This window comes from Wolffia australiana, chromosome 4, assembly GCF_029677425.1.
Source record: "Wolffia australiana isolate 7733 chromosome 4, ASM2967742v1".
NCBI lineage: Eukaryota > Viridiplantae > Streptophyta > Magnoliopsida > Alismatales > Araceae > Wolffia > Wolffia australiana.
Genome location: NC_135838.1, coordinates 18272861 through 18286790, shown reverse-complemented (window position 1 = coordinate 18286790; position 13930 = coordinate 18272861). Strand labels below are relative to the sequence as shown.

Here is a 13930-nt window from a genome sequence, read left to right as displayed (position 1 = left end):
TGGTGGGTCCACAACGCTCAGACAAATGACCATTTGAAGGGATTGACACAGTCTTCTTTGCCAATTGCTCACATAACACATTCGGCCGACAGGAGCCACTTCTTCCCAACGACCTTCGTAACTGGTCTTCATCAAAGGAGCAACCAACAACAGAACTTCACCTTAAGGGGGGTATATCGTTTCCATATGATGTGACACGCGAGGATAGCCCTTGGTCCTCCCACTATCTGTCTGTAGCTGAGCTTTGTGTAAACATCCCAGACAGAGAAGGACATAGGTGTATATGCCCTATTGCATGACCATCAATTCCTCAACCCTCTGATTCGACAAAGCCCCTTCAAAGATTGTGCTCCATGTGCCATCCCACATTCTCTGACTATGGCATGAGGATTCTGTGCAAGGCAAAAAGCCTTGGAAACTCTGCCTGCATGGTGCCTCTAGACAACCAAGTGTCTAACCAGTATCTAAAAACAGAGTCACCTCCGAGTTTGGTGTTGAAAAAATCCCGCGTATATATGGAAGACTTGTCTCATGCCACACCAAAACAAACACTCCCCTCAAACTCAAATCGCATGCCACTCCCAATCCAGCTCCGAGCATTTCTTCTATAATATTAAGAATAACTCTTGTTTGTCCCTGGTTTACTTTTTTCTCGTTTGGATTTTATCTGATGTGAATACTATGTGGTCTCTGTCTGGAAATCTTTGGTATTCTGATCGTCATGTGCCCATGGAAATGGAAATGCAAGCAACGCAAGGCAATGACACCTGGCAACTGGTCCATACCCCATCATCTAAAGCTGTTGTCACACAGAAAATGGTTGTTCACGTTAAAAACTGGACTAGATGATACATGTGCATATCAAGCATCCAAACACATCTTCAGTGTTCATGCCTCATGCTTTGCTCTTGCATGTTTTATAGTTTCTGTTTCTGCTTGTCTATCATGCCTCATGAAGATAAACAACTAAAGAAAACGTATAAAGGCCCAAAAACCAGAGAAAAATTCAATAATCAATTTCTTACTTGAGTAGTCGATGTTACCCACCACATTATACAAACCGCCTCCACCTCCCTTGATCACCCTGGATTCTGTTCCCTCCCAGAGTTGCTGCCTGCAGAGCTCTTTGCTGAATGCAGCCTTGCAGCCGTGCATTATTCTCTTTGACACCTTATTCCTACCTCTGCCCCATTATTTACACTCTCTGTCCTCAGGGAGAAGTTAGTTATTCCCTTTCTTTATTTGTCATGTGCACCTGCACTTGGGCACTGTCCTTACTTCTGCAATGGCTGTTAACTCCTATTTCATAACTTATTTCTTTGGCATTGTCATATTGGTACCGTAAGACACAAAAATTCTGCATTTAGATATAAATATAAGGTGTGCCCTTCTCTCTCAAGTTGTAGGTGGGTCTCATGTTAAGAGGGATCCACATTCCCTTCAAACATCTAATTTGTAAGTGGCCCACACATCCTTATCTTAATTTAAACAGGCTTAAGTGGAATATTCCCCTGTGGGAATATCTCGAATAATTGGATGTCTATGTCACACAATCGTTAAGTAATTTATTTCCCACTTAGAAAATAAATCACTTCAGCAATGGGGGCCAGGCCCATTGTAATGAGACCAGTATAAAAAGCAGGCACCCATCTGAAAATTAAAAGAGCTTTTCATGTTTGTTTCAAGCCCTAGCCGACAAAACAGGAAGGAGCTGCCTGGAGCCTTGGTCATCACCAGAGATTTCCCCAGCGGAGATCAATTTTGTCATTAAATTTGTACTCTTTCCTTATAAATCATGCACAGTGATGTGAGGAATGTAGTAGAGTTTGAGTACATGTCAATACAGGGATAGATGCCTGCAATATTTAACGAAGAAAAAGAGCATGAAACTCTATACAAACCAGCCGATGTAAAATTAGAAATTCCATGTAACGCCAAGAGAGAAAATAGCACATAGTACCTTATAAATTCTTCCCTGATGGCCCCTGACAAATCTCATAGAACAATATTTCTTGGCAAATTCATACTTGTCTCTTCCAAGTAAGTTTGGCCTGAGGCAATAAGAAGAAAAGCTTCGTGACCAGATGGAGAGAATACAGTGCTTCTTTTTGCATATTAGAAAACTTTAAAAGTACTTCAGAGAATGTAAACTCACCACAGAATGTTTATCTGATGAAATATGTCATAAGGCCTATTATTACCTAGGAAATTACACAAGAAAATCAGAATGCCAAAAGTAAACAAAGTACATCACTTAACTGAAATTCAAGACAGAAGTGACCTTGACAAGGATGGAGTTCCGGAAAGCAGTACAATTCTTTCAGTTTTTGATGCGACATCAATAACAGCTTTTGTCTGAGGTACATAAAAGGAAAAAATGAATTAGCATCCATGACAAGACAAAAGGTCAGTCGCTACCGACAAAATTCACAAGGGCAACAAAATCTTCAAGACATGCCTCAATAAGATGACTGAACCAAACTTCTAGGAAACAACTGTAAATTTAAGCAAACTTTATGATAGAAACACAGCTGAATTCCCCAATAACTACCACAATAGAAAGAACTGAAAATTTTGTCAAGTTTTAGGTCAGCCGGCGTCATTTTCTTTTCAGGTCATAGAATACACTGATTTCACCTTAGGCATGTGAAACAATGGTGTACATTCAAAACATCTTTTAACAGGCAAAAACTTCAATCAGAGGACTTATTGAGTTATAAGACCAAGAAAAGCTGTGTGTTGTACTTTAAACTTAACGTCGGCTTGTTTGTTGTTGGTATCATCTTAAGGCTTTGGCAAGCAATGGGCTCTCTGAAGATGGGCGATCAACTTCTTCAAGCTTGTTATAGTGTTTCTGTTTCCAGGCTTGGGTCTCTATCTTTTACCAACCAGGCTATGTCTCCTTGCCAATAACTTTGAACTTACAGTCATCAAAAATCACCAAGTTACAGCTCGTGAGATTGTTTTCTACAAGGCCTGTCCTCAAGTAGGCTTCAGTCTTGAGCCATGCAATCACTTGCTGACTGATGTTGCCACACCCTCCATTGTTCGTCATCTTGATCTGCATTAACTAACTCCTATGCTTGCCTGACTAACTTGAGTATTTGACTCTGACTTGTGCAGATGGCTTCTTCGTTAACTGTGTGGATTGTATTCCACTGCCTGTTGGATAGGGACTCATCCAACATGTTTCCTCTAACTCGCTCCTATAGTTCAACAGCCAGTCATCCTTATGGACAAACCCTTGATCAATGGTGTTAAATACTCTCATCCAGACCAGTGTTTGTGCTCTATTTCTCATATAACCTGTATTAGGCAAGAAGAATACAGGCCCAATACGGGATTTCATCACCTAAGCCGTTGATGTTAATATCTTATTTCCTTTAATGTGATCACTAGTGATCGAATCAGAATGGTCGTATGTAGCTGGGATATTTTCTTTTTTGAAGAAAATAAGGAAGACTACCCGGAGGGGCGGCCAACCTGATGCTACTAAAATGTGAAGCTGTGTACAATCCACATACAAACTGACCAATATGGTCTGCCCTTCACCTCTCTCCAAACCAAAAAAGTATTAGCGCCCTAACGTCCTGAATAACATTATCCATGGAAGCCTTCTTCCCTTGAATACCACTTCATTACGGTGCAGCCATGTTGCCCAGAGCACCGTGAGGAGTCTCCCCCAATCCAGCTTGCTCCTGTATCTTCCATCACCAGCTGAGGCCCAAAATGCCTCATCGGAGGACACATTCACCCCGCCAACTGTTGCAATGCCCATATTCCCTGGGCGAAGGGACATGTGAAGAATAAGTCGGAGCAGTTTCATCATCTCTCGCGAACATAGTGCACTCTGTGGAAGCCGTCAGGACCCATCTCTTGCATAGGACTCTTGTAACCAAACGTCGCCACCTCAACAACCAGCTGAAGAGCCTCACCTAGAGAGGGATTTTTTGTTTCATCAACATGGAGCATGTGGTGCTGATTGCTGAATCCTCCAACGCTTCCCCTCTGATCTTCATATAGGCCTCTTTAACCGAAAAAGATGTCCCTTGCCACACCCATCCATCACATGACTCCCTCACCGGGATAAGATGGAGGACTTGTTGCATCCTCGTAAACTCCAAAAACCGTGGCTCCAATAAGGCCCCTGTCATGGTTGGGGTTCAAGCTCCATCCCAACACTCACAAGCGGTAGCGTGAGGGTTCTGAGCCAGTGCAAAAAGTCTTGGGAATTCTAGTTTTAAGATGCCCTTATTGGACTAGTTATCTGTCCAGAAACGAAAATCAGCACCATCTCTTAATTTGGCGTCAAAAAACCCCCGGATACACTGTATGGCTTGATGTAGACCCTGCCAAAATGGAGACTCCCCTTGAGTTTTTTGCCCAACAACTCTCCCAATCAATCTCTGAGCCATATCTGTCCCTCAGGACCTTCAAGACCAGGCCCTCTTCTGCTGATGCAAGTCTTACCACCCATTTGGTCAATAATGCCAAATTCATGGATTCCAGGTGGAGGATCCCCAAACCCCCCTGTTTCACGGGTCTACATACTATGTTCCACGAGACCAGAGGCACCCCCTTGCGCTCTTCATGTTCATTGCCTCCCCAAAAGAACCTTCTCACCAATCCATCCGAGTGTTTTTCTCACCTGTTGGCATCTTAAAGACCGAAAGATAGAAAACTGGGATTGCTGAGAGTACCGACCTCAGTAGCACCAGGCGACCCCCTTTTGATAGCACTCTATTCTGCCAGCCTTCCAATCTCCTCTCCACCTTCTCAATCACTGGCTGCCACTCTGCATTTAAACTACATCTTCCCGTCAACGGAAGACCCAAATAGCTCATTGGGATTGACCCTCTAGGTGTGCCAAGAGCACTTGCGCATTATGCCTCCTCGGCAGAAAGTCCGAGAATTTTGTATTGTGCATTGTGCCGCATTGCGCATTGCGTATGTAGCTGGTAAAATAGCCAGTATTCTCAAGTAATGCACTTAAGGTTTTCCTTTCTGAATCCTTGATAGATGCTAATACCATCAGCAGGTTCTGGCTCCTTTTATCTTTGTGGAAGGAAAGAGGAAGATAATAACATGCACATAACTGAGTACATAGGTGGGTATGTATACCCTAAGAGAGAGAAGGATAGATGGGCTAATGGGCTTATAGAATAGGGCCCATTAGCCCATAGTAGCTAGTCTCTCACTAACACCCCCCCCCAAGCGAAGTATGGATATCTTCCATGCCGAGCTTGGAGACGGCACGTTGAAGAAGTGGGCGGGAGAGGCCCTTAGTGAGGACGTCCGCTGCCTGGTCGGCGGAGGCAACAAAATCAAGGTCAAAGATCCCTTCGTCGACTCGCTCCTTGAAGAAGTAGCGGTTGCGCTCCATGTGCTTGATACGTACCTGTTGTCCAGGGTTCTTGGCCAACGCGATCGTCGATTTGTTGTCGCAGTAGAAGTGAATCGGGCCGGCGTATTCCACGCGGAGATCGTGAAGGATGCCATAGATCCACTGGCCCTCGGAGGCCCCATCGGCGAGTGCGCGGTACTCGGATTTGGCACTAGAACGGGACACTTTGTCCTGCTTGCTGCTTTTCCAGCTGACAAGACTGCCAAAAAAAACGTGCAGTAGCCCGTGGTAGACCGATGATCCACAACGGAACCGGCGAAGTCAGCATCAGTGTATACTTTGACGGTCCGGTCAGTACTGAGAGGGAAGAGCAGGCCCTTGCCGGGGCAGCCCTTCAGGTACGCAAGAACCCGGTGGGCGGCCTGACGGTGAACCTCCCGGGGAGAATGCATAAACTGACTGAGCAAGTTGACGGCGAAGGCGATGTCAGGCCGAGTGTGCGTCAAGTAGAGGAGTTTCCCCACCAGTTGCTGATACCGGTGGGAATTCGTCAGTGGTGAATCCTCCCCTTTGCCCAACTTGACGTTGGGATCAATGGGAGTGCTCACCGGCGCACAATCGGTCATCCCAGTCAGTGCTAGTAAGTCGACGGTGTATTTCTGCTGTGAGACGAAGATCCCACGAGGAGAGTAGGCCACCTCGAGACCAAGGAAGTAGCGAAGAAGGCCGAGGGCCTTGATCTCAAACTCCTTAGCCAAGGCGGCGCTCAGGCGGACAGCTTCAGCAGCATCAGACCCCGTGATGAGGATGTCGTCGACGTACACGACAAGAATGGAGATCCCGGTCGGGCTGTGACGGAAGAAGAGGGAGGCATCTCTATTACTCTGAGTGTAACCTTTGGTCTTCAGAACGGAGGAGAACCGCCCAAACCACATGCGCGGAGACTGCTTGAGTCCATAGAGAGACTTCCGCAGGCGGCACACGTGACCGGGGGGGCCGAGAGAATAGCCCGGCGGCTGCTGCATGTATACCTCTTCCGTCAGATCGCCATGCAAGAAGGCATTCTTGACGTCGAACTGGCGGATGGTCCAGTGGAAATGGGCTGCAAGAGCCAAAAGAAGACGGACAGTCTCCATCTTCGCCACTGGTGAGAACGTCTCGAAGTAGTCTACGCCATAGGACTGAGTGAACCCCCGAGCCACAAGCCGAGACTTGAGGCGTTCGAGAGTCCCGTCCGCATGATGCTTCTTGGCGTGGATCCACTTGCAGTCCACAGCCCTCTTGCCAGGGGGAAGTGGAACGACATCCCACGTGTGGTTCTTGAGGAGAGACTGCATCTCCTCATCCATCGCCGCTTTCCAAGGAGAGGCGAGAGTATCGGCTAAGCGACGAGGAACGGGATCGGACTCGATGTGGGAAAGAAATGACCGGTAGGGAGGACTCAACCGGTCAAAGGAGATAAAATGAGAGAGAGGGTATAGGGAGGCCTTAGTGCACTGACGGACCCCTTTCCGTAGAGCAATAGGCCATCCCAACTGATCGTCACCATCGACAGAAGGAGGAGCGGAAGCAAGGGGGAACTCCCCGGGAGGAGCAGGAGACGACACACCGGATGAGGAGTGTATGTCGGCGGTAGGAGGGGAAGATGAGTTGGATGGAGACGAGGGCTGGTCACGAACAGGTGACAAGGGCGACTCACCGGGAGGGGACGAGGATGGTGAACCGGAGACCAATGGGAGAGGAGGAGTTGCCAAGGGGGGAGGGGCAGGAAACGAAGACGAAGTGGAGGACACGTCCAAGGACCCCGCAGGGGGAACTGAGGAAGAGGAGGCAAGGGGAGAGAGATCATGGAGGGAGGAGGGTGGTGTGGTGGTGGTAGACTCCACGATCAGACGGGGCCCCAAGGGGGGGGCCGAAGGAGCCTCATCCAGCGGAAGGCGTGATGAGGTAGAACAGTCCCCAAAGTAGGGTTCATGCTCGGCAAAGGTGACGTTTGCCGAGATGAAGAAACGCCGAGAGGGCGGATGGTAACACCGATACCCTTTTTGGAGGGAAGAGTAACCCACGAACACGCACCTGAGGGCGCGAGCATCAAGCTTTGTGCGCGTCGGAGAAGAGTCATGGACGTAGGCCGTGCAGCCGAAGATACGAGGCAAGAGCGCCGTCCTCAGGAACGCGTCCGGGCAGGCCGCAGTCATCCGGTCCAAGGGGCTGGAGAACTCCAGGAGCGGGTGGGGATACGGTTAACGAGATGAGTACTCGTCAAAACCGCATCGCCCCAAAACGCCTAGGCGCCGAGTCCAACAGCAACGCGGCGCGCTGTCGAGGTAACATAGCCGATCCGCCGCTCAGCCATGCCATTCTGCTCGGGGGTGGCCACATAGGAGGACTCGTGGAGAATGCCCCGGTCGGCAAAGAAAGAGTCGAGGTCAGCGTTGAAGAAGTCCCGAGCATTGTCGGACCTAAAACGCTGGATGCCGCGACCGAACTGCGTCTGGAGCATGGTGCAAAAATGTCGAACATTCTGCGCAACCTCCGACTTCGCAGTCAGAAGGTAAACCCACGTATAGCGGGTAGCTTCGTCCACAAAGAGTAGGAAGTAGCGGTGCCCCTTCAGACTAGGCTGTGGGGCCGGCCCCCATACATCACTGTGGACGCGGAACAGCAGGGTCGTAGTGTGAGACGGAGAGGAAGCAAAAGAGGATCTACGATGCTTGGCCAACTGACAAGCTTCACAAATCACAGTCTTGAGGTCCACGCCCAAACATAACGACGGAAACAAACGCTGTAAAGTAGAGAAAGGGGGGTGTCCAAGGCGCTGATGCTCCATCAGAAGACGACCCCGACACTGCTCAGCCGCAGAGAGTAGAGTCCGGTGCACCATGAAGCACTGGGAGCGGCCTCCGTCATCCAGCAGCAGCAGTCCATTCTCCCGCCTAATCGGTGTAGTCCGGCCCATCTTGTCAGACAGAAACATACCGTCAGGCCTGAGGTGGAATGAACAGGAGACGGCATCAACTAAACGCTATGGAGACATAAGAACTGCCCGCAGGTCGGGAACATGCAGGACGTTGTGGACCACACCAAGACCGTCCACATAGACTGCCCCGATGACAGCCACACGAAGACGTCCACCCCCTGCCGCGAGAACAGTACGGCCACCCTGATGCCGCTCGTAGGACACGAACCAGGCATTACTCGGGGTCATATGTTCGGTGGCCCCCGAGTCAAGGACCCAAGTAGTATCGGAGACGACAGGAGAGTGAAAAGCCGTATGACCACAGTACCATTCATCGAAAGGGGAAGGAGTGGAAGACGCACCAAAACCACCAAAGTAAGCCGTGGATGGATTCTGCAGGGCTGCCATATGGTCACGAAGTCGGGCCAAATCTGCTTGGAGCTGATCCATGGTCACTGAGGAGGCGCTAGCGGAGGATGAGTCAGACTGGGCCACCATGGCCTTGCCGTCGGCGGCCTCTTTCTTCTTTCTCCAATCATTCAGGCGCTTCTTGCACTTGTTCTTCCCGTGGCTCGGTTTGCCGCAGTATGAGCAAACCGCCGTCCCAGCTGGTGGAGCAGCGGATGTGAGCGTAGGGAGGATCGCCGGGGGCTTGCCGCCGGAAGAAAGTGCAGACGCGGTGGGGGCAGAAAGCAGGGCGGTCGACTCGCCCGGAGGACCGGAGGAGGGAGTCCCATGGAGGAGAAAGTGACTTTCCTCCTCTTGGAGCTCCTTCACCAATTCCTCAAGAGCAGGTGGACCTTCTTTCCGGTGCAAAGCACGACGACGGATGTCATCATACTCGCGGTTCAGGCCGCTGAGGAAGCCCATGATCCGCAAGAGGAGCACATTCTGGTACGTCTTCGACGTCGGGTCGTCGGGTGGAAGATAATAGTCCACCTCATCCCACATCTTCTTGTGGGCAAGTGCATATTCAGAGATGGTCAGCGTCCCCTGACGGAGATTGCTGGCCTGACATGCAAGAGCATAAAGGCGCCACCAGTCGTTGTCCCGGCCACAGAAGGAGCGCGCCTGATCCCAGAATCCTTTGACCGTTTTCTGATGCGGAAACCGGTCGCGGAAGTCGGGAGCCAGGGTGTACGCATACAGCCAGCCGAGGACGAACTGTTCCTCAACGTCCCACGCCGCATGGTGTGGGTGGTCGACTGTAAGGGGCTCTTCAGTGCAGTGCTTGAAGAGCTGACGTGCCTTCAGGGCGGTTTCGACAAAGCGCATCCACTGAAGGAGATTCGGGCCCCGTAGGAGTGTCACCTCCGGGACCGATGGGAGCGGATGGGCCACCTTGTAGGACAAGGGCCTCTCGGCGAAGCCGTCTCAGTGAACGGCATGTTGGTTTCGTGGCGGCGGCGGCGGTTGGCTGCGGCTGGCGGCTGCGCGCGCGCGCTGCGGCTAGGCTGTGGCGCGGCGGCGCTGCGCGGCTAGGCTGCGCGCGCGCGCGTATGCCGCGGCTGGCGGCTGCGGCGTGGCGCGCTGCGCTGGAGCTGCGGCGCGCGCGGCGGCGGCGGCTGCGGCGCAGGCGCGCTGCGGCTAGGGCTGCGGCGCGTGGCGCGCGGCGGCGCGGCGCGCGCGGCGTGGCGGCGCGCGCGGGCGGCTGGCGGCGCGGCGCGCGGCGGCGGGCGGCTGCGGCGCGCGCGGCAGCGGCGGCGGCTGCGGCGAGCGCGCGGCTAGGGCTGCGGCGCGTCTTGCGGCGGCGCGCGGGCGCGCGGCGTCGGCGTCTGGCGGCTGCGGGCTGCTGGCGCGTGCGCGGCGGCGATGTGCTGCTGCGCGCTGCGGCGGCGTGGCTGCTGCTGCAAGAGCGGCAGCGGCGATGTGCGGGCGATGTCAAACCCTAGGTGAGGAGCTCTGGAGCTCTGATACCATGTTGTGGAAGGAAAGAGGAAGATAATAACATGCACATAACTGAGTACATAGGTGGGTATGTATACCCTAAGAGAGAGAAGGATAGATGGGCTAATGGGCTTATAGAATAGGGCCCATTAGCCCATAGTAGCTAGTCTCTCACTAACATTTATCTTTATTGATTAGAACCTCCTCATGTGGCACCACTATATTCAGATCACTCTCAGAAGGGCAACAGATGAAGCTACTTCTTGATTTTGAAAACGAAGCTCCTTGAAGATGGGCCACCTCCTACTGGCCCTTTTATGATCAGTGGGTAGGAGAACTATAACTAGAGAATTTCTATCTTTTAATTCTGCAAAAGAAATTTCGAGAGCACCTAATGAAAGTACCTCCCACAAGCAGCTGTAGGACCTTAGCATTGGAAAAATTAAAAAAGGAAGTAAATCACATTACAAAGAAGTGCCCCTGCTATTGCGTCCAGTGATCATTGGAAATCGTATCCAGCTATGTGAGGGGAGACTTCAACATACATTCTTTGGGGGGAGGAAGGAACCCAAGAGGGTCCCCCAACTGACTTGGGTCCATCCTAAGTTAAAGTTAAGTGGTAGCCAACCCATCCCAACATGAATACGCTGAAATTTGCAAAGAGCAGCGACAAAGGATGTTTATTTTTTTGAAAGAAAACATAGGATGTTTATGAACAATCCAATCATGACAAACCAGCAGTTACTAGAAAATATTGCTATGATTGTGGTAGACCCGACTCAGCCGGAGAGAAGAGGACGAGAGAAAATAAACTTGACTTCCCAAAAATTGTAGCAACACCGTCAATGTTTCCCCACCTTCCCACTTTCCCCGTGAGTACAAGCAAGGAGTTGCCGGAGTGGCAAACCTCCCCTACGAGGAAATAAGGGTGCCCGGGGAGTCGTGATAAACAACCCAAAAAAGAGAGAACCGGGATCCCCCCAGAGGTCGAGGGGAGCGCGAGAGAGAGAACGAGGAGAGGGCGAGAGGGAGAACGAGGAGAGGGCGAGAGGGAGAACGAGGAGAGGGCGAGAGGGAGAACGAGGAGAGGGCGAGCCGGAGAACAAGGAGAGGGCGAGAGGGAGAACGAGGAGAGGGCGAGCCGGAGAACGAGGAGAGGGCGAGAGAGGGAGAACGAGGAGAGGGCGAGCCGGAGAATGAGGAGAGGGCGAGAGGGAGAATGAGGAGAGGGTGAGAGGGAGAACGAGCAGCCCTAATCCCCGCTCCCGCCTCCAGCTTGGGCCGTCTCCTCCGATGGGCTCGCTCCTGGTCCATTAGTGGCTTCCAGTGACGATGGATCCTTTGGCTCTTTGACTCGTCGCCGATAGGTCCGTATCGGGGGCGTATCAGATTGTTACAGTATCTGTATCAAATATATGGTTCTTTATAATATAGACATGAGTCAACCTCAAGTTGAAAGTACTGCTTTCAACTGGTACAAACCACGGAACTAAATAGTAAATATTCCCTCAAAACAAAATTATGCCCCCAAAAGGTAAGAAATGTAAGATCTCAATCGGCTCTCTAAAAACACGTGACTATCTTATAACAAAAGTATGTGCATACCTCTTCAGACTCAACAGCTTTCTTAGTGCAACGGATATTATGTGATTCATCAACAATCATAAGTGACCATTTCTGCCATAGAATGCTCCTCCGGATGCGATGTAGCATAGTATAAGATATGACAACAAACTTTGGTATCTGAGGTAAGCGATCAATTTTGTCTAAGTGACCAAATACTGCAAAATGGTTAAAAATGAGAAAGATCATAAATCTAAACTAAAAAAACCAATGAAGGCAAAGAATCAAAAATATTTGGATGAATTCATAACATGAGTGAAGTCTAAGGCTGATACAAAATAAAATGTAGAGAATCATTGGAAACTACGCATATGAAGACATGTTGGGTTAACGGATACTCTGGGGTTTGAATTGAGTCAAGGCCACTACTTTGTATCCTGTATTTATAATCTCATTTTTGAAATAAACAAATAGATGTTATCACTCGAGACTATGATCAAGCCCGTTGGAAGTGGTGACCCAGAGCGGAAAAGAATCAGGCTCCACTGTGGAATTTGACATGGTATCAAAGAGAGGCACATTTTAAAAGCCCAGCTCATCTTCATTTTTGAGTGGGAACGAGGAATGAATAATTGTACTTTTTTTGAGAAAATGTGGAAGATCACCCAAGATCAATGATTAACCTGAAGCTAATGATATATGCGAATGTAAAATACATAAGTACCAGATTGGTCCTTCCCCCAACCATTCCGGAAAAGATGAAGAATAACTCCTGGTTGCTTATGTGTTGATTACTGGGTGCTGAACAAAGCTATCGTTCCAGATTGGTTTCCATTTCCATCTTTGAGAAATTATTTACAGAGCATCTCTAGATGAGGGTGTTCTAAAAAATGAATCTCAAATTTGGTTCATTATCAACAGGATGAAAGAACCTGTTATACACAATCAAATTTAGAACTCATTTGCGGCACATTACCTGAAAATATAAATCAGACGGGACATTAGAAGTACAAGAAAGACTCGTGACAAAGGCCTTTACCCAACTTCATATGGTCCCAGTAGCCTAACTCAACACCGTCTGAAACTTAATTTCCTTGGCAGCGCACTTAAATTGGGAGATCCATCAGTTTGATGCAAAGAATTCATTATCATATGATGAAGTGTACATATCCCTCCAGAAGGTTATATACTGACTACCTAGAGGAATATGGTATGCAAATAGAAGAAAGCATTACTTGGCTTGATAAAAGAGATGGGATACAGTCAAAGTATGGTGACCATGCCATGTTTTTAAGCACGTGACTGTGTTTGTAAGTGTGGGGTCCACATAATCTTAGCTGGTATTTAAGCCCCCATGGAGTAATGGAAAAGCGACTTTTTTGGCTCATTCAAACCCTAGCCGTCCGCACTCTTTGTCTACTGCCAACCAGAGATAGGAGCATCATTGAGCTGAATTTAACACATTTCATTTGTTGGAGCTAACATTTTGACATGGAGAAGAAAAAACAGCAGGTGGTTGCACAATCCAATGCAAAGTAAGAGTTCTAAGCTTTAGGCCAAAGGAAATGTTGACTGTGGATTAAAGGTGTCCTTTGATGGCTGAAAATTATTATATGCCTGTAGTTTTCAAAAAATCATGGGCAGACAGGAAGAAGAAAGGTGGGCATTACTGTTGATACAATCAATGAAATATATCACGGGCATCAAACTTGTAAATAATTCCAAAGATTTTTTGATTTGATAGCATTTTGTGGTTCCAGAATAATTACTTTGGAGCATCAGGCAAAAAGACAACGAATATGGGAGAAACCAAAAACAATTTGGATTATTCAAAAGGCAATAGAAAGTGTTGATAAACGGGATGAGATAACATGATAATAGCTGAACCAAAATACCCAGATGGATGTCAGCTGGTAAGCAAATCGGAAGCCAACGTTCCAATTCTTCAGCCCATGAAAAGCGCAATATAGCAGGGCAAACGATTAGAATGGGGCCTTCCTCTAGAAAGCAGCAAGCAATAGCTATTGCCTGAATAAATTTTAACGACATTAGGTTTGAATGAGAAAAAACTCTCGAAAACCAAATTTAAAGCATAATATTTTGGCATGTAATATAATAATAATCCAAATGATGTAGCATCAAAACGAAGACTATCCAAATCAGAAAAACTATTGTCG

The 13930-nt window shown here is 48.9% G+C and overlaps 1 protein-coding gene across 4 annotated transcripts in view; it reads right to left on the bottom strand.

The window, feature by feature from the left end:
• LOC144702201 (SNF2 domain-containing protein / helicase domain-containing protein / HNH endonuclease domain-containing protein) overlaps positions 1-13930 on the bottom strand; it is a 41845-nt gene that overhangs the window by 26113 nt on the left and 1802 nt on the right. For 3 of the 4 annotated variants that reach the window (XM_078574152.1, XM_078574153.1, XM_078574154.1), the window contains exons 3-7: positions 13649-13781; positions 11796-11971; positions 2282-2355; positions 2156-2191; positions 1961-2051 (exon numbers count right to left, since the gene is read on the bottom strand). In XM_078574152.1, the coding sequence (XP_078430278.1) occupies positions 1961-2051; positions 2156-2191; positions 2282-2355; positions 11796-11971; positions 13649-13781 (510 nt within the window). Of the gene's footprint in view, positions 1-1960; positions 2052-2155; positions 2202-2281; positions 2356-11795; positions 11972-13648; positions 13782-13930 lie in introns of those variants that run through there. The other variant, XM_078574155.1, reaches the window with a different exon arrangement.